Consider the following 26,184-nt stretch of genomic DNA (forward strand, 5'->3'; position numbering starts at 1 on the left):
CATGGACATGGCTTAGATAGCAGATTCCAAAATAAATCCCCGTGATCCTTAGATTTGAAAAATATTATTTACAAAATAATCTTGCAAATACATTCGAAGTTACGAGCTATAAGTTCAGTGGTATCCATAGCTTATTTCGTAGCAGGGTAAATCCAAATTTCAAAACAACTATACATCTAGTTACCAATGCAGTAGTACAATGCAATTTACAGGTTATCCAAAATCTAGCATACCTCAAGTGATACAGAACTACCAGAGGCAAACCCCAAGGGAAATAATATTAAACTACAATATACATATTTTAGTGAAACAAAACGGGAATGCCTCGGAAACGAACAGGTAAGTCCAGCTGAAAAACTAAGGTGTCATAAGTAACGAATTTGGTGGATCTAGGCGAGGTTAGGGCAGACTCCTGTATGAAAAGCAAATCGGAACATTACGGAAATTTTAGCAGGAACGGAATTCAAGAGTGCTTACCCGAGGAGAGTGCCATCCCGGAAGCCGGGGGACGTCAACCAGATAGGCTGCTCGCAGACAGATAAACCGAGACTGACAGAATTCAGGATACAGAATTAATTCGAACACTGCCTCGCTCACTATATATAGGAATTACTGGCCTTGGAGGCAGCCAATCAGTGTGCATGTGTTCCCTATCGCCACCTAAACTCACCAATCACAACCTTACTTTCGATCGTGAACTTTGACTAACATTCTAGAATACATATAGATGTTGATTCCCATAGGGAATCGCGAAAGTCGTATTTTTCCAGAATAGACAGAACACACTTTCTAGAACACATACCACATACCCTGTACAAAAGTTATGTAACTTTCTGGATCTTTCCAGGAACTATAGACAGAATTCTACTATTTACAAATGCCTATGTTACAACATTATACAGTACAGGTTAGGTCAAAAACTAAAACATCATATCATATTTTACAAACAAAGTCTTAAAAAAAACCACATTCCACTCGCATTACATAGTTCACTTGTAACAGAAACTACTTTCAACACATCCTCTTCAGCCTGCTCTAAGTGTCTCCCTAACAATGCAACTCGTCGAGCTATGCGTGATTCTGAATGATTCTCCCGTGGACAGAGGAAGAGCTATCAGTGGTGGTGGTGAATGTTATTGGTAGATGAAGTTTAGCCCACAAAACAGTATAATATATCTCAAATAAAAATCTTAAAAGTTGTTTGTAGTAGTTGCTTAGTTAAACTGACGTCTGTTTCCTCCCCAGAAAATGAGTGCAAAACGAGGTGGCGAGCGATCCGAGATACCTACAGAAAAATCAGGGAAATACAAAACTGGTTCTGCAGCACCATCAAAATCAAAGTACAACGCAGCCAAATTTGCTTTCCTTGATGTTGCTCTGCAGGAAAGAAAGTAGGTGCCTTAGTTATCTTAATAGGGGAGGAATGCTGTAGGTATCTACTGATATGCCACAATATGTTCATAATTTAATTGTATATTCATCATCTTATCTTTTCTCCAAATCTCAATGGATAAACCTTGGCACTGTCAAAAAGGAAATTCTTCAGTTCAAGTATTTAGTAAAGTTTTTTTCTTGTTGTTGCAGAACTGTATCGTCATTACCAGAGAAGACTACGAATGAGCATGAGAGCAAACCATAGCGACGCTGAAGAGTGTGAAAAGCGGAAGGAAGAACTAGGTACTGAGGACAATGAAGAAGAGAAGGAAGAATTAAATTTTCATGAGGAAAGAAATCGTAGTGGGGAAGCGGACAGCCATAGAAATCCATCTCGCAAAAAAAAAGAAGGCCGTCTTTTTAAAGGATCGAGCACTTGATGAGATAAAAAGGGTCGTGAAAGTAGGATGGCTATTATGAAGCAAGTATTAGCGATTAAATCAGAAGGACACAAAGAAGACCATCCTGTGATAGACTTTTTCAAAAGTATGGCAAAGACGGTGATGGAATTTTCTCCTGAAACGCGGATGAAAGTTTGCCAAGTTGTAACAGAAATGGAGATGTGGCATCTGTACAAACAAAACGAACCACTTCATCCACAACGTTTTCAACAACATCACTGAATTGTCACCTGGTCTATCGTCAGTTCAAGATGAAGTGTCGACTGAACTGTCCCAGTACATCAATTTACCCTGACTGCAATCTATATTATAAACAATAGCTAACTCAATCTTTCTTTCAGAGCTTTGTGATAATTTAAGGCAAATTCATTAATTATAATAATCTGTAATTGTTCATTTTCCAGAAATAATCTAGTAGGCTACTGTAAAAACATGTTCATACGTATAACTCAGGAAATACTTGGCATCAAAAATCTGTGGAAATTAAAATATACTCGTACTTTTGAAGACGACAGATTTATTTTATTTTAGGAATAAGATACACTCACCTTAGTTCTCCTCAGGTTATTACTCGGTGTCTCTTATTTGATAACATTTAAAATCCTTGAGACCCGAAAATAACTTCTGAATTTACTTTCACTGTCAATCAAATGAGGTTTTACAAGAATATTGTAGGCCCCCTCGGTTTTCCCTTCTCTGCCAAAACAACAGGATAATTTCCTCCTCTTCACACAGGTTGCGAGATCCATTGAACAAGAAATGTGATCCGCTTCGCATGCATCAGTTCTGAGAAACGCTCTAGATGCTAGTGCCAGTCCCAAGCACAGGGTCCGCTATTTTAAATTTGGAACACGATTATGTGAATCTGCAGTCTTTACAGCACTGTTTTGTTCTGCCACGGGAACGAACACCAACTTGGAGATGGTAAGCGATGCTGACTGGCCCAACTGCCCTTGTATTGGGTCCGCAGTTGAGGAGGTGAGCTATATAGCAACTGGTGCATTTGGCCAACATTGTCATATAACATGACTAGACGAATCACTGTCATTATTGGACATTATAAATTTTCCAGCTAACTCATTCTTGATTGCCAGCGTTTTGCCCTCGTGTGCCACGAGGCAACCAAGAATGAGTTAGCTGGAAAATTTATAATGTCCAATAACGGACCATTTATATTGGTTTTATAAATTTACTAATTCGGGACAAATATTTCAGATTCCCTATGGGAATCAACATCTATACCAGATTTAGTCGAATCGGTCAATTCGGCAATGTGCCTTCTTTCCATCGCAGCATTAACTCTTACACGCACATCACGATCACATTGTACGTGAGATCCGTGAGCAAAACAACATCCCCACAGACTAGGGTGCATGATGCATTTTGTTGCACATCTCTTGTGATAGTGAGACAGCTGAACCTTGGCGAACTCCTCGTTCACGGGAAAGTTCTTCCTTATATTCCAGAAGGACATCACGCTCTGCAACAGGCAAGTCAGGAATTCCAAAGTTGTCTTTTTACCCATTCAGTTTCTTCCTTCCTGCTGAAATGGTTGATATGTTTGAAACTTTCTAATTTGCTGTTGTAAACAACCGTGCCAATGTACTGAAAACGTCCATAATGTCCAGCTACAGATGACTTCTCCACCTGTGTTCCTGGAGAGTGGTGGCAATACTGCATTTTGTTTTGCTTATGAAGACTTGTAGACTCCTAAAGCTTGGATCTCAGAAGATCTTCAATCTTGGTCATGTTAAAAACAGCTTCTCTATGTGGTCAGTTACTTTTCTTTCTCCTGTTCTGAGGGATGCCCTCTGGCACACACAGCTGCCTTCAGATGAAGGTACTCCTCCTCTTCGCATGGTCAATTAGTACAGACTATAAACCTCAAGTTTTGTCTTAACTGGATGTAAATATTGTAGTATTGACAAGGACGGTAATCAACATTTGTACAATTAGTTACAATTTATGTGTATGTTGGGTATTCAGCCTGAATCCTCCACAGTTCCACCAACAGCTGTCATAGTTAGCCTCTCATAATTGATCCATGTTGATTTTACTGTACAGAAATATGTAAATTAAAAGTCCACTTTAGTCAATACACAAATGTTGATTAGAAACATGTATCATTAATTGAGTTTCTAATCAACACTTCTGTACTTCTTTACATATTTCTGGTCAATCAGTGTCCTGATTATTCTATATTTTTGCCTCAGGTGGTGGTTAGCAGTGTGTGTGTGTACTGAACATCCCAAGTGCAGGTCAGCTGCCCTTGTGATAAAAATGTCAAGGTTGTCCTTCCCCAGAGATGCCAGCTTTCAAGAAAGGCAATTCGTAATGCAGCCGTTAGGGCACAGGGGTGGGGGTGAGGGTGGGGGACGGCGGCAGCCGTAGAATTTTTTCCTCCCGAGATCTTACTAACTTACATATAATTGAAAAATCAATGAACAACATATAATTCAACCAGATATAACATATTCAAAGACTAGCATATAAAGAGAGTATAATTCTTACCTCCTAAAGTAACAGGTGATCTGCAGTACATATCTGAGTGGAGGTTGAAGGAACATTTCTTTTGTCGAGTACTGTAGTTCCTCCCTTAGCAGCTTGTAGTTCCTGTTTGGTAAATGTACCTACACTGGTGACATGCTTTTTCTTTTGATATCATGTGCATCCTATGCACTAACAGAGCACTTAATAGTTCGGAGTTCATATTAGCACGGATTTCAGTCTTGTTTTTCCTTATCATGCGCATCTGAAAAATCGCGGCTACACACACTACAAAACACGTGTGAATGAGATTTTGAGGAACGCAGTAAACAGGGCCATTCTTTCGAATATTCCTCTTTAAATTTCTGAACTATTTTTGGTTTATTACTAGCATCACTAGTCACGGTAATGCCATCACACGTATTTTCCTGCACAAGAAATCGCTTAATTATTTCAAACCTTTCAAATTTCGTAACACACGATTAGCATAAATCCTAGAAGAGCAAATATAATTATGTAAATTTGGCAACCAAAATCGCAATAAATAGTTCATCAGTCACACACACAGCATTCACAATGAAACGGAGTTTGTCGCCACTTTGCCGCCAAAACAAAGACAAAAGAACTCGCATACTTGCATGAAAGTCTAATTATGTGACGAACAAGGACAACAACTCCGCAAGATATACAACTTCACAGGTGTCTATTTTTCCGGTACTGGAAGCACACACTGCGTTCGGTGCGTGAAAACTTGAAATATTCTTAAACGAGGGACAGGAAAAAGATATAAATGATTGTTGAGAAATACGAAAATAATATTCTTAGAATTCAAGCTGTAATGTCATTCCTTGTGTATCTTTTTGAACACTTCATACACTTAGATTTAAAAATCAACAAAAAATCATAATTTGTGGTGTGATTCGTAAAGGCGTAGTTATTATGGGTAATTCATAATTATTACGATTGAATTGTGGTAGTGGTGGTAGTAGTAGTAGTAGTAGTTATCCCATAAGCAATAACTCCTGGTGAGGCAGTGGGGAACAGACTGAAACTATGTGAGTGACGTGCCTCGAGAAGGGGACTGCCTCACAACTGATTAGACAGCCTTCAACTTCTTCAGTAAGTCTTCAATCAATATCAGTAGCACTTACATTGTGTCAGGGACTTGGGCTACTTAACTGAAAACTGAAAGACACCAAGTGGCACATGGTCAGCGTTACATCATCTTCAACACCTCAGACGTTCTCACGGGGCTGAATGAAACCTGTTCCAGCCCTTAGTCCAGATTAAAATCCTTGGACTGGCTGGAAATTGAAACCAGGGCCTTAAGTTGCCCCTACACTACAGACCTGGCAATATTAACTTCATATCATAACAATATATGCTAGTCCCAAAGTGATGTTACCAGTAACAATCACAAAATAGCCAAGTAGTGGTTTTAAAATGAATTCTCTACCTAGGAATTACTTTTTAGTGTATTACAACCAGTTCTTATAACCTATTCTACCAAGCGAGTTGGCTGTGCGGTTAGGAGCACGCAGCTGTCGGCCTGTATTTGAGAAGATTGTGGGTTTGAACCCCAATATCGGCAGCCCTCAAGATGGTTTCCCATTTACACACCAGGTAAATGCTGTACCACGGCCGCTTCCTTCTCACTCCTAGCCCTTTCCTATCTCATTGTTTCCGTAAGACCTATCTGTGTGGTGTGACGTAAAGCACTTGCAAAAATATAAATAAACGTATTCTGTATGTATCTCGTATCGGCAACAGAGAAATATGGCTACTATAATAAAAATCTTCCAGGCTATTCTGCCGTGGTCCACTCCTCTCATTCATGCCAGATGTTTCGACTACTGCTGTGGTAGCCATCTTTTGTGGCATCGTCTCAGTACTCTCCCCTGTATCCCACTGACGACTGTGGTGGTTGCTTGGGAGGCAGCTGTATTCATATCTGAGTGGGTGGCCTCCGATTGGTTCATGCCATGCAGTCTGTCGTTTGATTGGATCCCTTAGCACACGACCTCAGATTGGGTCACGCCGTGCAGTCTGTTGTTTGATTGGATCTCTTAGCACACGACCTCTGACTGGTTTGCGCCGTGCAGTCTGTTGTTTGATTGGATCTCTTAGCACACGACCTCCGATTGGGTCACGCCGTGCAGTCTGTCGTTTGATTGGATCTCTTAGCACACGACCTCCGATTGGGTCACGCCGTGCAGTCTGTCGTTTGATTGGATCTCTTGTCACATGACCTCCGATTGGTTTGCGCCGTGCAGTCTACCGTTTGATTGGATCTCAGCACACGACCTCCGATTGGGTTGCGCCGAGCAGTCTCTCATTTGATTGGATATCGGACAGAGGACACACTGCTTGGCGCGACGCAATCAGAAGTTGTGCGCTCATATGTTCAACCGGACAAGACGGCACGGCGCAAATCAACTGGAGGTCGTGTGCTCAGATATTCAATCAGACGACTGACTGCACAGCGCGAACCAATCGGAGGTCGCCCACTCAGATATAAAGAGAGCTGCCTCCGAAGCAACCACCGCAGTTGCCGGCAGAATACAGGAGAAAGTACTAAGACCACGCCACAGAAGATGACTACTGCAGCAGTAGTCGAAATGTCTGGCAGGAATGAGAGGAGTGGACTACAGCAGAATAGTCCAGAAGATGTTAATTATATTAACTCTGGCTGTGAAAATCTTCATATTTTGATGAATATGGCAACTGCACACTAGTAGGATCTTGCATCAGTGCTAGAACTATTAGGCCTATTTCAAATATGAAGTTTTTAAGAACATACACTGCGAAAGACTATATAATAATGTTACATGCCAGGCCTGTGGTAGTCTCTTTCGGTACTTCCTGGAAGGGACTAGTGAATCAGCCAACAGGGGAGCTCTCAGCTCGTTTGGAGGGCATGCCTGGCATTTCCATGTATTGTTCTCAATGGCTGGCTAGCCTGTGAATTTCTTGGAGATTCAACAGGAATGTTCTGCCTCTCTGGTTCACATCACCTGAGCTATTCAAAGGAAGGCTAGCATTCAATGAGAGTTGGGCTCCGTGGTGGAGTCAGTGTGTTGAGGTTCGGTGGCTGGGCTGAGGGCGACAGAGGTGCTGGCTTGATCATGTCTTTCTCTTATAATCTCTTTAAATTCCCCTTTCAGCAGCAGTCTTTCTTTCCGCATCCTTCAGCCTCATCTTAGACACTCCTTCTTCCTCCCCTCCCTTCTTTACCCCTCCTTTCCTCTCCCTATCTACTCCTTTGTTTACATGGCCTGCCTGCTTCCTCAAGTCAGCTTTTTTTTTTTTTTTTTTGCTAGGGTTTTACGTCGCACCGACACAGATAGGTCTTATGGCAACGATAGGATAGGAAAGACCTAGGAGTTGGAAGGAAGCGGCCGTGGCCTTAATTAAGGTACAGCCCCAGCATTTGCCTGGTGTGAAAATGGGAAACACCAAGCTCGATAGCTGCAGTCGTTTAAGTGCGGCCAGTATCCAGTAATCGGGAGATAGTGGGTTCGAGTCCCACTATCGGCAGCCCTGAAGACGGTTTTCCGTGGTTTCCCATTTTCACACCAGGCGAATGCCGGGGCTGTACATTAATTAAGGCCACGGCTGCTTCCTTCCACTTCCTAGACCTTTCCTATCCCATCGTCGCCATAAGACATATCTGTGTCGGTGCGACGTTAAGAAAAATGGCAAAAAAAAATTTAAAAAATGGGAAACCACGGAAAACCATCTTCAGGGCTGCCGATAGTGGGATACGAACCTACTATCTCCCGGATGCAGGCTCACAGCCGCGCGCCTCTACGCGCCCTCAAGTCAGCTTGTTCTACATCAGACATTAGAGGTGAGTCTCATAAATAATTTTTCTCCTTTTTAATTTAATCTCTGTTGTGCTGTTCCATTGTCCTGATTACTAATACACGGAGTCAAGATTTTTTTTTTAATACATCGAGTTGAGCCTCTATGGACTGCGTGATAACAACCAACTTCATTTTCGTGTCTAGGTCTTGTTCTTGTTCCGGCTTTGACTTCCTGCCAGTATCTTCTGAGCCCAGCGACGAGTGCCTGTTTATGCTCTTCAGACAAAGGTCCTTTCCATCTTCTGGAAGTTGATGCCATTTTAAAACCCTGATAGTTGTTCACCAATCTTCTGAATGCATTCCTGTCATGAATTTCTTGGTCTGAAATACCAATCTGCCTCAGATCTTTTTCGCATTCCTGGAACCACCTTGGCCTTGTTGCCTTAGATTGAATAAAATTCCATATTCTTTTTGTTAGACGATCATCAGTCATCCTCAAGAGATGACCGTAAAATAATAGCCGTCTCTTCTTAATTGACGCTGTGAGAGGTTCTGTCTTGCTGTACAAATCCTCATTTCGTCTCGTTCACCACTGTTTACTATTTACCGCGAATGAAATTAAATAGTACGTCTATAATCATCAGAAAAATACAAGTTATATGATACAGATACAATTCGAATCATAGTGGCCGTGACGAGACAAAATGAATCTCTTAAAATTGTTAGCACCAACACAGAGAACAAGAGAGAATTGATTTTTGAGAAGACAGGCGAAAGAAAACTGCAAATAGAATTTCAAGAAGAGAAGAGTTATTTGGAAGTCAAACGACAAATTAATCTGAATAAAGTCGAAGGAACAGCAATTATATACATCCACACGTATCATACAAGTATAATTTAATATTTAAGATAGAAAACAAGTTAAATAGAATAATAGAATTCATTTAGAATGCAGAAGGGAAAGGAAGAAGCTACTGAACGGACCTGACTTGTATTAAAAAAGTTTTGTTACAAAGCATATTAAGAAAACGCAATCATATTGAAAATACCATTGGATTAAACGAGATAAAGTCACGTCAGACATTTTGGTAGTCTGTATAACAACTTACAAATAGACGTTATATAAGCCAACATAAAACAAGACAGTAATCTATGAAGGCTTTGCATCTGACAAAATGTTTTCATTGATATTGTCTTTGAATCTGTGTTTCCTGAATGCGCAAGAAACCGACGTAATGGAGCTGTAAATCGAGAATGGGGTTGAAGACCGGAGGAGACCAGCCGACATCAGGGGCAGATGAGAGCTCTTCTCCCGCAGAAGAGATGCCAGATGACCGAGCCCGTAACACCAAAGGAAGACCAGTGCAGCCAATGGTGTAGCTGAACCAACATCAATCCCGGCAAACGAATACAGAATAAGATAAGTTGTCAGAATATTATCAAGGGAGTTTTATATTTTCTTTGTAGAATGTAGATTGAGTATATTTATTTGGAAGGGAACAGGTCGTTATATCTTTGTAATATAATTCAATATTGTGTATTTCTTCGAGAGTGATCCAAAGTGAAGATGATGGGTAGTCTTCAGCATGATACAGTTTATCTTAAGGTAGGGAAGTGACCATATAACAGTATAATGTTACGTCAGCTGTATTCAGTCAATCATAATAAACCTTGCCATTAATAGGAATATATGATGAGAATAGAATATATTAGATAATAATATTAAGTTGCAGGGTATCAAGTTCGTAAAGATTGATCATTTATCGCCAGTAATAAATCAGAATACGTTAAATATGGATGCATATGTATATATAAGATACATATTGGTAGAAATGAGAGATAGATGTTGATCCATGAAATGTTATTGTGGTTTTGTGAGAAGTAAATTGAATTATGCATTACTGTGAATTAAATAAGAAATATTATCATGAGGTGCGGTAAAAATATTTTAAAAGACACATGAGGAAGGAAGTGTGAAATGATAGTGCGAATGATAGAAACGGCCATTAGAGACCACGTTAGATAACAATTACATGTTTCTGGAAGCCTTCCTCACAGCCCAGAACTTCAGCATCCTCTCTCTGGCAGCCTGTCTTCTTTCTTCCGTCCGCCCACGGTTAAGTTTTGGTTCATCATGGAATCCCTGAAATCTGCCGATCACTGACCTAAACTTTGTTCGGTTTGAGATGTCTTCTGAATTTAGTCCCACCTGTTTGAGATCCTTTCTCACCTCCCTGAACCATTTGTCTGACACTTTAGGTCTGCTGTCTAGTATTGTGAAAATCCTTTTCGTTAATCTCTTCTCATCCATTCTAAATAAATGCCCATAGAATTTAAGTCTCCGTTTTCTCATGGACTCAGTTAGCCTTTCATTGTCTCGGTAAAGTTCTTCCCTTCCTCGCAGCCTATACTGTCCATCCACAATCTTTGGACCCATTGTTATATGAAGGAAAGAATTGATGAATTATGTTAAATGTGAAGCAATACGAGAAAGGATTTATATATATTTTAATAAATAGATGATGGTGGTGGTGATTTTTGTTTTAAGAGGAAGTACAACGAGGTAATCATCCTCTCAGAACAAATAAGTGGAAGAGAATTTTAAAATATAAAAACGAAATTATTTATTCAACAAAGTAATTTGGAAACGCAGTACAAAATAAAACAAAAAAACAATTATAGAATTAGGCCAAAAGGATTACTAACGTATCAAAAGGGAAGATACGTTCCCTGAGTAACAGTACACTTGTAATTTATATACCCTTGATAAGTCCACTGTCGCACATAAAGCGGATGACGAGATCAGCAGTAGTCGCGTCATCGGCTAATATGCGTTCGAGTGTTTCCTGCAGGCCGAGGCTCCGTCTTAGGCCAGAGAGATCGGCGCACTCTGTGAGGATGTGGGCCACGGTGAAGTCGGCACCACAAGAACACACTGGGGGGTCTTCCCTCTTTAGGAGATAAGAGTGCGTGGATCGTAAATGACCTATCCTCAGCCTGCATAGTACTATGGCCTCTCTCTGTGAAGGTCGGAAAGAAGACTGCCACACGGTAGTTGTCTTCTTAATTGCTCTCAGCTTGTTGGGAGTTCGGATATCTAGCCACTCCGATTCCCAGGACGCCAAGATGGTTCGACGTAGCTGAGAACAAATATCCTTAGCAGGTACACTGACTGGTCTTGGAGGTAAAAGTACAGCTTCCTTTGCAGCTTCATCCGCAAGTTCGTTTCCCGCAATCTCAACGTGGCTTGGAAGCCACGCGAAAGTGATTCTGGTGCCAGCATCCCATAACCTGGCTAGAAGGTCATGTATCTGCCGCACCAGTGGGTGTTGCGAGAAACAGGTTTCAATAGACTGCAGAGAGCTTAACGAATCGGTACACAACAGAAAGTGGCTTCTTTCTGTCACGCAGTGCAAACAGCAGAGACTCTAAGATGGCGTAAAGCCCTGCAGTATACACGCTACATACTTTAGGGAGCGAGATCTTCGTGCTCATATCATCAATGACAAAAGAGCAACCAACATTATCTCCAATTTTTTAACCATCCGTGAAGATAAGTCTCGCAGCCGGATATTGGTAAACGAAGTCCTGGAAATACCTCCGATAAACGGAGGAATCCGTGTTCACCTTGGGTCCACGCAGCAGATCTAGACGTATATCCGGTCGCGCAACCAACCACGGAGGTACCTCGCTAAGAGTTCTTTCAAGACAACCACCAATATCAATATTCAGATCATGACACAAGCTATCAATCCGAAACCCAACCGGCCGTGTGGCATTCGGCCGGTCTTGGTACCGCTGGCGGTATCGAGTACGATAGATGCATTGATAGCTTGGATGTAGCAGCATTTCACGAATTTTGGCAGCGTACGTGAGGAGTAACTGCTGCCTCCTTATCCGCAAAGGTGGAACTCCCGCTTCAGCGAGTAGGCTGGGAATGGGGCTAGTACGGAAAGCATCTGTTGTCAGCCTTACTCCTCTATGGTGAATACTGTCTAAAAGGCTCAGTGTACATTTTGATGCTGAGCCATAAGCCGCACTTCCATAGTCAATCCGGGAGAGGACCGTAGCCGTGTAAAATCGCAGCAGTACCGCACGGTCAGCCCCCCACGAAGTGCCGCTGAGAAACTTAAGCATGTTAAGTCTCTTCATGCAGGCAACCTTCAACTGACAGATGTGGGGCTGCCACGTAAGTCTCTTATCAAAATGGAGACCCAGGAATCTGCAGGTGTCAACCACTGGTTAAGACACTGTTTCGCAAGCGGAGCTCTGGTTCGGGATGCACAGGTCGACGTCGACAGAAGTGTACAACAGAGGTTTTCGCTGCTGAAAATCGAAAACCGTGTTGCAGGGCCCATCTGTCGACTCGGTTAATAGCTTGCTGTAGCTGTCTCTCAGCAAACGCCACCCTTCCGGAGCTGTAATGTAGAGCTAGATCATATCATCTGATGGCCAAGCAGGCATCAATTTTTGATAATGAGACAAAGTCTCTTGGTGCATTGGCACTGCTGGTGGCTCCAGTTAGCCTACGCAGTGGCCTCCACGGTATGCACTAGCCAGCGTATTGGTAGGTGTGCTAGGTACCAACTGATGAGCCCACCCTAGCACATGAGGGCGAAACGCTGGCAACCAAGAATGAGTTAGCTGGAAAATTTATAATGTCCAATAACGGACCATTTATATTGGTATTATAAATTTACTCATTCAGGACAAATATTTCAGATTCCCTATGGGAATCAACATCTATATCATCTGATGGCCAAGCAGGCATCAATTTTTGATAATGAGACAAAGTCTCTTGGTGCATTGGCACTGCTGGTGGCTCCAGTTAGCCTACGCAGTGGCCTCCACGGTATGCACTAGCCAGCGTATTGGTAGGTGTGCTAGGTACCAACTGATGAGCCCACCCTAGCACACGAGGGCGAAACGCTGGCAACCAAGAATGAGTTAGCTGGAAAATTTATAAAGTCCAATAACGGACCATTTATATTGGTATTATAAATTTACTCATTCAGGACAAATATTTCAGATTCCCTATGGGAATCAACATCTACTGTATATCATATGCCGTTGATGGCGATTGCGAACAGCGTGACACTCAGTACCGATCCCTAAGGTACTCCATTTTTTCCTGAACGTAATATTGAGAAAATGCATTCCCTACTTGGACTCTGAATTATAATGTAGTGGCTTCAACAAGTGAAGCAACAGGGGTTTCAAAGTCACTGGTGAAACGTATTTTAGCGGAAGGGAAGAGGTCTATGGCCACGGGTCGTTTGCATTTTTCTACACCTGATGTCAAGAAAACAGTCCACAAGAAAAGGATCGAAACAGACGACTTCACAAAAGATGTGATACGTCGGAAAATAAGCGAATTTTACGTGATGAAAAAACTGTACCTACACTGGACAAATCGAAGCGTGTTAAAATCGGAAAAGATACTTGACTGTAGCAGAGAGTATCTTCGACGGTTACTTTGTGTTGTTCATATATTATGTCCTCTGTGTGTACGCTTATTGGAACAGTATACTTTTATTTTTTATTTTTAAAAATATGGTTTACAGCTTGGGTATTGTAAGTAGTTCCATTTAACTCAATGCTTAATACTTTTGGCCACTTTACATTTACTTTCGTTCTTTTAATTGCACTGCGTTTCCGGCTTTAATGAAAGAATAACCTCAATCGAAGAGCCTGACTGCAGCTACTTGCAGTATGTGTTAACGCCAGCTTGACAGCCGGCATGTCTGTCAGCCAGTTGCACATGTGCTTGTCCTTGATTCGTCGGGTAACATCGGGATGAACCGGAACAAGCTGCGCGAACCGAAGTAGCCGAGGGTTCTTTTGTTTGTTGTCGGTTAATAGTGTCGTAAGCTTTCTCCAGGTCAAAAAAACACGGCAACTAGGTGTTCCTTCCGGAGAAAGGCCTCCTGAATAGCGCTCTCCAGTCTGACCAGATGATCAGTGGCAGACCGATGAGAGCGAAAACCACACTGGTAGTTAAACAAGAGACCCTCCTTTTCCATGGCCCACACAAGACGCCGGTAAACCATCCTTTCAAATAGCTTACAGAGGCCATTTGTAAGGCATATTGGCTTGTAACTATTCAGAAGTTTTGGATCTTTACCTGGCTTGGGAATAGGTATCACAATTCCCTCACGCCATTGAGATGGAAACACTCCCTCACTCCATATTCTGTTGAATAGGGTGAGGATATCCTTGAGACATCTGCCACTCAAATGCTTCAGCATTTGATTATGGATTTTGTCCGGACCAGGAGCCGTATCTCTGCATAGCGCGAGTGCACTCCGCAACTCCCACTCCGTGAAGGGCACGTTGTAGGGATGTGAAGCACTGGAGGCAAAAGAGAGATGGTGTGCCTCTGCTTCACGCTTAATTGGGAGAAATGCAGGGTCGTATCTCCTAGAGCTGGACGTATCTGCGAAATGTGACGCGATGTGGTCGGCAATGACTGAAGGAATCGTAACTATATCTCCATTAATGGAGATTCCGGGTACTGAGGGCACATTCTGTACTCCGACAATACGGCGGAGTTTTGTCCACACTTGTGATGACGGAGTATGTGCCGTGATGGATGACACATACTTTTCCCATGTAGATTTCTTACTTTCTCGAATAAAAAAACGGGCCTTCGCACGCAGACGCTTAAATGTGATATGATTGGCCATTGTAGGTTTCCGACGATAATGCTTAAAAGCCTGTCGACGATCAAGTATGGCTGCTGCAATTTCGTCCGTCCACCACGGAACCTGTTTCCGGCGACGAATACCGGATGAGGAAGGAATTGTTTCCTCTGCAGCAGCCAAAATTCCAGTAATAATGTAAGAAACGTGGTCGTCAACAGACTCCAGCATATCATCAGCCATCACTGCGCATTTTGTAAATTCTGGCCAGTTTGCCCGCCTACTTTGGACTGTCTTTGATTCAAGAGAGACAGAATTATCGGGAAGTGGTCACTATCACAGAGGTCGTCGTGTACTTGCCACCGTAGCAGGGGAACTAGCGCACGGCTGCACAGAGTGACATCCAGGTGTGAGAATGTGCCATGTGCGCTGCTGAAATGTGTCGGTTCCCCTGTATTAAGCACGCAAAGATCGAATAGGTTGATCATTCGCTTGAGCATCCTCCCCCTAGAACAGGAGGATGGAGAACCCCATAGTATGTTACGGGCGTTCACGTCCCCCAACATGAGGAAAGGAGGAGGCAGCTGACGGATCAAATCTTGTAGTGCACGAATGTCAAGGTTATAATCCGGTGGAAAGTACACGTTGCAAACCGTTGTCATTACTGGCAACGGAGTGCGAACTGCAACTGCATCTAGCCGAGTACAGAGCAGTACTTCTTCGCTGAAGATGTCGGAGCGAACTAGGGTACAAACGCCCCCAGTTGCCGCGCCATCCATAGCTACTCTGTCTTTGGAAAAAAAGATGGTATCCTCTCATAGTCATGTCGTGTCCAGGTCTCAAACGAGATTCCTGTAGACAGACTATGGAGGCCGCATAGACGGATATCAATTGACGTAACTCAGCTAGGCAACAGTGGTAACTACTGCAGTTCTACTGCCATAATGCCATTGTGTGGATTGGCAGTGTTGCGAAATTAGGACAATTGGATGCCCTTCTTTTTGTCAACTATCTGCCATTTTCCGCTGTTCTTGTCGGTATTGTCTTCATCATCCATGATAATGAGTGGTTCAGTCTCCATTGTCTCCTCAGAAGAAGGAGGCACGGTGACAGGACCCTCCGCGGACGGTGATCTCATTGTTCTGGAACAGTGGGCCTTCTTCCTGGGTGAACTAGGTTCTCCAGAAAGTGATCGAACAAGAGGACATCGGGGCCTCTCGCTCTTGCCCACCGTTTCTTTCTTTTTTTGGAGGAGAGCTGGCAGATGGCTTGTTGGATTTCTTCGGGGATCCAGTGGACCCCGACTGAGTTGGACAAGGCTTCTTCTCCAATTTTTTAAGGGAGCTCTGTGGCTTCACCTTCTCCTCCTCTATGATCTGGGCATTGGAAGGAGGGCTCAACTTTCCAGCCCTATTTGGGGAAGTCTTTCCCCCCGCCCTGTTGGAGGAGGACTTCCCAGCTGAACGTTCCTGGGAAGGGCCCTTCTCAGGCAATGTCGACAGTAACGCTCTTTTCGGTGCTTCATGATCTGAATCTCCAGTTTCTTTACTTATTGAATTTTGTTGCTGGATTTGACTTTTCGATGCATTTTCAGTACTGTACAAAACTCTTTGGAGTGATCCGTACATTTGCGACCTTTTCAGCGAAGGAGATGGAGAACTCCGGAGCAGCCATGGACTTGAACTTCTTCTGGGCATCAGGATAAGATAGCTTGTCCAGCGTTTTTATCACCTGGATCTTTTTCTCCCTCTTGAACGTTGGGCACTCCTTGGAGATTGGAGCATGTGTACCCGGGCAGTTGACGCACATAGGTGGTGGTGTGCATTCAACCCCAGCATGCTCGCACTTCCCACACATTTTGCAGGTCGTCGAACCTGTACATCGCAATGAGGTGTGGCCAAACTTTTGACAGTTATAGCACCTCATTGGTGCTGGAATATATGGACGAACAGTCAGACGATACATCGCCACTTTTATCCGTTCAGGTAAGGTCTCGGCGTAGAAGGTAAGGATGAAAGCACCCATATCGAGAAGCTTATCACCCACACGCCTCTTCAACCTCTTCACGTCGGTTACACCCCGACGTGCTGGGTACCGGATCATCGTAGCATCGGAAGACTTAACCAAATCCCTGTGGAATATAACTCCCTTGCAGGAGTTAAGGGCTTGGTGCTTCTCGATTTTCACCTCTACCTTTCCGAATAACTTGGCTTTAAGTAGCCGTCTGGACTGTTCAGCCGTAGATGTCTTGATAAGAACAGATCCATTGTAGAGCTTGCGCATCTCGTCAACTTCACCAGCAACAATTTCTTCGATGAAATTGCTGATCATGAAAGGTCATTCATTAAGAAAACTCTTACCATCGACCCTGGAAGCAACCAGGAATCGAGGAAGACTGGAACTGGAACTGGAGTATACCGCTTGCGTTTCTTTCCAATCTTGGACGCAGTTTTTTGAAGGGTGCCACCCTTTGATAAAGAAGAAAGTGAAAGAGGTTCCATTTTTGGTCCCACGAGTACTCAGGAAATATGAGGTCGACCTTCGGCAGAGCCCAGGAGTGATGCTGAAGGCAAGGCTATTTACTCCAGAGGGCGCCCGGTATCTGGAGGGGGTCGCTTGGAACTACTCTCCCAGTAGCCATGCATCACCTTGCCACGACCCGAAACTTGTGATTGGGGGAGGATAAAACCTCCGTGCTAACCTAATCTACCCGAGGCAGAGAGGTTGGCTAGACAGAAAGAGGAATGAAATTTAAGAAGGTAATAATAGAAGGGTAGAAATAGTTATGAAATTTAAAGAGCGCAGATACCTCTCAGGCAACTCGGGGGACACCTTGTTAGTCTGGCCCTATACCGAGGCCAATCCAGCATGGGTAACCCCAAGCTGGCACAGCCCTCGGGATCATCAAGCACACAAGCCCCCACACCGACGTCAAGGTCATGGTGTCCCTAGAGGGGGTAATAAATAGAGAGTAGTTTAGTAGCGCAGACGCGGATCAATGGTAGATTTTGTGGTGATGATGTTTACGTAATAAATAATCCATTTCACATGGCAAACGGCAACATGATACGGTACTTACAAGCTATTGATTGGTATTGGCCATGAAAAATTAACCCATGATCTTCAATCACAGCGCAATATCAATGATAAATTCATATTATTTAAATGGCTTAAGGTAATTGTAGCTAATATAACAAGTTATTAGTGAAATATATAATCTTTAATGTCTTCTTAATAATGTCTTATAACTAATAAGGACTTAGAGTTTTATCCATGGTATTCCCTACAAACCTATACGAGATTGATATTTTATGAGATAATAGACTAGTGATGCAATTTAATTATGAAGCTATTGTAACTATTTAGGACAGTCTCACTCATTTCCAAAGTAGATATTTAATATGTTGACGATTATAATTTAGAAGATATTAAAAGATATGTAGTCAAGGAATGCTACACAGGAATGAAACTGATCTTATTCTGTATACGTCTAATTTACGAAGACATATCAAAGCAATCGTTCCTAATATCAGGAAGCTAGTCCATGAATAAGTGAGAGACATTTTTGCTAAGAAGAATTAATCTAGTTTAACAAGTCCAATCCACACAGACTTGTAAAATATGATCCATGTAATTTTAAAATGAAATGTTAAAGCTAAGCTGAATTAACTACCTTTTTCAGTGAATATTGTGACAATTCCTATGATTTAAAAAAATATTATTGAACAAATAATTTAAAAGATAATATTTCAATTTCGTCAATAATTTCAAGCTTCAAGCAAATCATATATTTAATTTATACATCACATTTATTTCTTGAATAAATGATAGTAAGATATAAATTATTATCATTTATAGATTATGGTATAGTATGTAAGTTATGATTATGGCAATGTTGATACATAAAATGATACCGCAATTGATAAGTGATAGAGATGTCTATCAGATTTATCTTGGGTGAATGGAAGCGTTGCGTTGAATAATCCTCTCTGAATTCACATTAAAAAATTTACGTATTATTTGTTACAAACCCTGAGATGCCTACCGACCCTAACCGTGGATTTTTCTTTAACGCCAAGAGACCTGGACTCGGGAAACGGCGCAGTGTATATTTATTCATTCCTAATTCTGGCTGTCATTTCCAGATTCACTTCTTTGCCTGAGGTCCTAAGTCAACTTAAAGACATATTATGACAAGAAGATCATAGCCATAATTTTTGTTACTATATATATTTTAATGTTATAATTATTTCTACAACATTGTCTTTGTCTGGTATATATATGTTTCAGTTATCACTAATCTGTTTAATTTTTATTTGGCTTAGATGGCCACTAAGTGGCTGAAACTAGTCCCAAGACTAATGTAATATCATTTACTTGATGTATTGTACTGAAAATGTACAATTTATTTCTTATTAATAGATGTGTTGGCTGTCACTAGTGTCCCATCAAGGTCTGAACCAGGAGCTGTGGTTGTGGTGTCAGAGAATCCAGGGAGTAGGTGGGCTGGAGACGACGGAATGGAAGACTGTGGACTGAGGCTCGCCGTGAGTCAGCGAGGGAAGCCACTATTGTGAGTCTGAGAGTAAATGGACCTGGGTTAATATTCGCTGTTGTTAGTTTTGTTCTGCTGATATTCAATGCATGTGACTGTGAATTACTGGACTGTCTCTGCAGTCAAAGCAAGGAATAGTCATCGTGTGTTGGGTAGCCTGCAGCCCTGTGTTCAAACCCACCTGCTGTACAAGGTGACTGGACTCGGGGAAGTCCGCAGGTATATCAACGGGCTGTACAGCCTGCTGTGCCGTAAGAAAGAGAGACTTGTAGACAGTAATCAGTAAGTGTGACCATTCATGGTTGATTAGAATTAATAATAATAATAATAATAATAATAATAATAATAATGTCATTTTGCTTTACGTCCCACTACTTTTTTACAGTTTTCAGAGACACCGAAGTGCCGGAATTTTGTCCCGCAGGAGTTCTTCTACGTGTCAATAAATCTAGCGATATGAGGCTGATGTATCTGAGCACCTTCAAATACCACTGGACGGAGCCTGCCCAGTTGATGTCAGAAGGCCAGCACTTGAGCCACTCACAATGTGCGTGTGCGTGTGTGTGTGCGTGCGCGCGCGCGTGCATTTATTGGGTCATCCTGAAATAAATAAGAGTAACAATATGCAACAAGCAGACAAGAGAAGTTACACTCCCATGAGGTTAAGACCGGTCTCCTTCCTAACTCCATGAAACAGAAATCGCACCCCAAACCTCAAGCCAGCAGCTTCGTATAAAACTAAACTAGGGCAGTCACTGAACATTTATATGATTCAACTTTTCAAAATAATGTGCAGTAGAAGAGCTTTGCCATTCACAGAGGATATTGTTCAGACCTCAATTTCTTAACTACCTGTCAACTATGAGTCTGGGGCTTCGCACCCAGAACCCAACACAGAAGGGGCACATGATGCCGGGGAGGCTCTTTATCGTGCCAACGGAACATCACTATGAGGTCTGTGGGAGTCTGCAGCGGTCTCATCACCTGCGGATTGTACAATACCGACACAGTTCCATCATTAGAACTATGAAAGTGAACAAAAAGTTAGGAATTGTTTCTCTGCTTCAAGAAAAGAGAGAGCTTTCTCCTTTTCATCATCAATTGACATTGAGTCATAAACAGGTTAGAGACGAGCAGTAATATGAAAACATGGGCTCTGGGACTGACACGTGATTGCAGACCGGGCTCATAGTAAAGAGCCTCCACGGAATTGAGGGATCTGTGCCACATCATTTTATTGTTCTGCACTTGGGAATTCACACAGTCTATTTGTACGAAACTATGCGAGCAGCACCATTCTAGCCAATGGTAGTGCTTGTTGACAGGGAATTAAAAATATCACTTGACTTATTTTGTTATAAAAGCAAGTAATATGCCATTTACCTCTAGAAGTAAACTGAACTGGCCCCACGGTCCAGGGGTAGCTCGTCACACATATATGAGCGCTGCTTTAGGTCTACTGATCATGCACAGTAACAACTGAGAAGCTATGTGACATGTGTATTGTATAGTTTTACTTTTCTAAATTAAAATCAAACATGTAAACCTGAGAAATAGACTTGTTACATGCAAGACAGAAAAAGAAAATCAACAATAACTTATGTAGCCACCCACTTGTTAGATGACACCTCCAATGTCCACAACAGGGGGAACGTGAACTTAAGAGTACAGTCACTTAAAATGGTAGCTGTCGCTTGTATCCTGACCAACAGTGACACACTTGAATGAAAACTACTTTATTTTGTTGAATTAATGGTCATAAATTCTCTCTCTCTCTCTCTCTCTCTCTCTCTCTCTCTCTCTCTTTCCCCCTTAAATGAAGCGTTACTCGCTTTTGCTAGGCATAAGTACCTAAAGTACCCAGTAATCTGACATTTCAGCATCATAGTTTCAATTACTGTAATAACCAGCATTTGTTACGACAATGAACTGGTACGCACCGTCCAATACACTAAAGATAAGAAATTGGTTTCATTCAACTTTAAAAGAAAATGCAAGCATCTAGAATAAGAGGGGTCATGCTACACATGAGGGGATTTCTGTTTTGTTCAGTCACTTGGTACCATGTCTACTTCAAGGAAAACCCTCAAGTCTGATACATCCCTGGGTAAAAGTTCCGTACCCAGTAGGCCTATGTGAAAGTGAGGTTTGGGCGACGTCACATAACACTTGGCAGGCTTGCCAACTTATGTAATTCTTGGTGACAAGACCACTGGGCTGGATTGGTTAAGTCCGGGGAGTGACAAGACCATTGGGCTGGATGGGTTAGGTCCGGCTAGTGACTAGACCATTGATTGGTCTGGGGGCAAGCAAAGGGCGTCTGGGAGCGTAAGCCCCAGGTTAGAGCCGCAAAGTGGCCTTTAGGCCTTTAGTATCCAGCATGACATCACCATTGGTCCGGATAGGTTAGGGTAGGTTAGTGACAAAACAATTGATCTGGATAGGTTACAGTAGGTTAGTGACAAAAACATTGGTCTGGATATGGTTCTCTTACTTTTAGTGAATATGGCAGCCCTGTACTTGCACACGATGCAAACTACATCCGAGACAATAAAAAGCTTGTCCGGCGAATTGGAACAAATCGCGAACATTGGCTGGCCAATAGGAACACAGCACATGGTCGCATTCAGCTGATTTACACAGTCTCGGTATTAATTCTTCTATATGAGTAAGAATACTCTTGGGGCGGGATAGTGGGTTTCTAGCAAGCATAAAGGAAAGATCTCTCCTTTCTGCTACTGAAGGTATCTTTTTTTTTTTCTTTTTTTTTCTTCTAGGGGCTTTACGTCGCACCGACACAGATAGGTCTTATGGCGACGATGGGATAGGAAAGGCCTAGGAGTTGGAAGGAAGCGACCGTGGCCTTAATTAAGGTACAGCCCCAGCATTTGCCTGGTGTGAAAAAGGGAAACTACGGAAAACCATCTTCAGGGCTGCCGATAGTGGGATTCAAACCTACTATCTCCCGGATGCAAGCTCACAGCCGCGTGCCTCTACGCGCACGGCCAACTTGTTGCTCGGTACTTAAGGTATCATTGCACATCATTTTTATATGATTTGCACACTGGGTACAGAAGCGGCACCTATCCCTGAAAGGATACTTAATGGAAACTCTACAGTATTAGAAAGAAATAATTTAAATATTGAAATATCTTCAGGTACTTACCTTGAGCACAAAAGTGTTTTCATGATCGGGCATTTCTAAAGCAGTGGTCTCCCTTGCTTCAGTGATCAAGAAACAAAACACTCCACTTTTAGGCTTCACTGCCTGTAATAAAAAGTCACTTTGATTACACCACATTGTCAAGACATCACTCTACAGATCTATACACACAAATCAACTTATCTCACCTTTGGTGGTGAATAAAATTCCAGCATGTAGCCACCAACAGTCTTCACCAAGGCTAACCGACACTTTTCCCACTTCTGCGTTCCATCAATGTTTTCACCCATTAAATAATTAACTATGCCCTCTTTCCTACACTCTACAACAATTTTTGCCAATTTGGTTTTGGAATGCTTGTCATGCTTAGAATGTTTATCATGATGATGAGAAGAAAGTTCCACTTCATCAGAATGCTGTTTATGAAAAAATCCCTTACCCTTCTTCAAACCTTTGAATGACAGTCTTCGAAAAAAAGGTTTATGCTGAGTCTTCGGCGATGGCGAGTCCGCTTCATGTTCGGAATAATCACTGAATTCTTCATGACTATTTGCCCTAAGAGTACTACTACCTCCAGATGCGGAGGATACCACATTATTTCCATTAACGATTTTTTCCTTATGGTGGTTCGTTAAATTTTTCTTCGCTAGTTCCTCCTGGAAATGATCTACAAAGCAGTCAACAAATTTTCGAACGAAATCATGAGGAGAAACTGTCGAGCGAGCATTCTCAGGTAAATTGGCAGTAACATAGCTACAAAACGCTTTAGCAAAATCACTGGCAGCAATTTTGGCATGTCTGTCGCAAAATTCTATCCAGTTCAAGCGCTCTTGATTTTCTGCATGCACTCCTGCCATATCTTGCTACAGTATTTACATCTGCACAAACGTTAATAAGTCACTATAATCACTAGACCAATACATATCGTTTGTAAACATCGCCACTCGGGGTAACACCACCTTCGTAACGCAGCGGCCATCATGATATTTTGAAAGCAATTAGTCAAAATTATTCCTCATTCGGGCGTAGGAAAGGTAAAGAGGAAGGACGAAGGAAATATTTCTAAATCATAAATTACGGATTTAATCGCTGCGTCAACATTTCCTTCTCCATCGTAATTCTGGTCCTTATTAAAATGTTGCTACTTGGGATTAAAATGCCGTAATAGCTCAAATTGTGCATTTGTAGGCGGGGCTTATTGACGCATTACAGGCAACCTTAGAGTCTCAGACATTAACAATAACAACCTAGCCAGTGATTACCGAAGTTCAGAGAATACTTCCTAGATTTCACTACCAGTGGTCACTGGCACTCACTGGTATTATTTGTTTGTTTTTTACTGCAGACTCTCATGACACCAACTTCTATTGAATCCTGATTCACCTTTTGATTTCCTAGCAAATTTCCTTTAAATTGAGACTCTTGCTATAGTATATGGGGGAATTATGCCGTCTGAAATAATAATAATAATAAGAAGAAGAAGAAGAAGAAGAAGAAGAAGAATATTAATAATAATAATAATAATAATAATAATGATGATGAAACAAGAAATGGCGTATGGCTTTTAGTGCCGGGAGTGTCCGAGGACAAGTTCGGCTCGCCAAATGCAGGTCTTTTGATTTTACTCCCGTAGGCGACCTGCGCGTCGGGTCAAGATAAATGGCAGAAGGTTGTTGAAGAGGCCAAGGTTTGCAATGAACTGTAGAGCCATATAATAATAATAATAATAATAATAATAATAATAATAATAATAATAATAATAATAATAATAATAATAATAATAATAATAATAATAATAATAATAATACACTGACTGACAGAGCAAATGCAACACCAAGAAGGAGTGCTCAGAACTTTATGCCAATTGCAGGGTAGACTGACGTCACTGAGGTATGCTCATGATGTGAAATGCGCCGCTGTGCTGCGCACGTAGCGAACGATAAATGGGACACGGCGTTGGCGAATGGCCCACTTCGTACCGTGATTTCTCAGCCGACAGTCACTGTAGAACGTGTTGTCGTGTGCCACAGGACACGTGTATAGCTAAGAATGCCAGGCCGCCGTCAACGGAGGCATTTCCAGCAGACAGACGACTTTACGAGGGGTATGGTGATCGGGCTGAGAAGGGCAGGTTGGTCGCTTCGTCAAATCGCAGCCGATACCCATAGGGATGTGTCCACGGTGCAGCGCCTGTGGCGAAGATGGTTGGCGCAGGGACATGTGGCACGTGCGAGGGGTCCAGGCGCAGCCCTAGTGACGTCAGCACGCGAAGATCGGCGCATCCGCCGCCAAGCGGTGGCAGCCCCGCACGCCACGTCAACCGCCATTCTTCAGCATGTGCATGTGTTCCAATATCGACCAGAACAATTTCCCGTCGATTGGTTGAAGGAGGCCTGCACTCCCGGCGTCCGCTCAGAAGACTACCATTGACTCCACAGCATAGACGTGCACGCCTGGCATGGTGCCGGGCTAGAGCGACTGGGATGAGGGAATGGCGGAACGTCGTGTTCTCCGATGAGTCACGCTTCTGTTCTGTCAGTGATAGTCACCGCAGACGAGTGTGGCGTCGGCGTGGAGAAAGGTCAAATCCGGCCGTAACTGTGGAGCGCCCTACCACTAGACAACGCGGCATCATGGTTTGGGGCGCTATTGCGTATGATTCCACGTCACCTCTAGTGCGTATTCAAGGCACGTTAAATGCCCACCGCTACGTGCAGCATGTGCTGCGGCCGGTGGCACTCCCGTACCTTCAGGGGCTGCCCAATGCTCTGTTTCAGCAGGATAATGCCCGCCCACACACTGCTCGCATCTCCCAACAGGCTCTACGAGGTGTACAGATGCTTCCGTGGCCAGCGTACTCTCCGGATCTCTCACCAATCGAACACGTGTGGGATCTCATTGGACGCCGTTTGCAAACTCTGCCCCAGCCTCGTACGGACGACCAACTGGGGCAAATGGTTGACAGAGAATGGAGAACCATCCCTCAGGACACCATCCGCACTCTTATTGACTCTGTACCTCGACGTGTTTCTGCGTGCATCGCCGCTCGCGGTGGTCCTACATCCTACTGAGTCGATGCCGTGCGCATTGTGTAACCTGCATATCGGTTTGAAATAAACATCAATTATTCGTCCGTGTCGTCTCTGTTTTTTCCCCAACTTTCATCCCTTTCGAACCACTCCTTCTTGGTGTTGCATTTGCTCTGTCAGTCAGTGTAATAATAATAATAATTGTACCGGGAGGTACACCTCAACCCCGCACATTTAAAAGAAGCGCCTTAAGGAACTCTATCTATCAAACAAAATGTGAAACCGCTACTGCATGTAGTTCGGACATTAATCAGAAGATGCCACTCATAAATAACAGAATATTGTGTTATTTTAAAGTTCCTTAAACTGACTGAATTTATTTGTTTTGTTTTGGTGTACAGCTTGTAGTCTGAACCTTTCTCCATAGATGTCCTTACAAGAAACTGAGGTGCAAGGTGGAAGAATTTGTGATTTAAAGAAGTTTTGTGTTTCTAGGTTTTCATAACTAAATCAACGTTCATTCATTTTGTTATTTCAAGGTTTGCAACACTTCCTTCTCATCTCGCCAGTTTGAATCTGGCCAATTAGAAATTTTTGTATTTATTTTTCAGCCTATCACAGGCTTCTTATTTATTTTTATTCGGCCAATAAAAATGAGAGGTTGTGTC

General features: G+C 42.6%; 1 protein-coding gene across 1 annotated transcript in view; it reads right to left on the reverse strand.

The window, feature by feature from the left end:
* Lnk (SH2B adapter-like protein Lnk) overlaps positions 1-23,575 on the reverse strand; it is a 153,541-nt gene extending 129,966 nt beyond the window's left edge. Inside the window, exons 1-2 of the mRNA XM_067158686.2 lie at positions 22,676-23,575; positions 22,491-22,592 (exon numbers count right to left, since the gene is read on the reverse strand). Of these exons, the coding sequence (XP_067014787.1) occupies positions 22,491-22,592; positions 22,676-23,344 (771 nt within the window). The 5' untranslated portion in view covers positions 23,345-23,575. The remainder of the gene's footprint in view (positions 1-22,490; positions 22,593-22,675) is intronic.
* Positions 23,576-26,184: the final 2,609 nt, after the last annotated feature.

The sequence above is a fragment of the Anabrus simplex genome, chromosome X (genome assembly GCF_040414725.1).
Source record: "Anabrus simplex isolate iqAnaSimp1 chromosome X, ASM4041472v1, whole genome shotgun sequence".
NCBI lineage: Eukaryota > Metazoa > Arthropoda > Insecta > Orthoptera > Tettigoniidae > Anabrus > Anabrus simplex.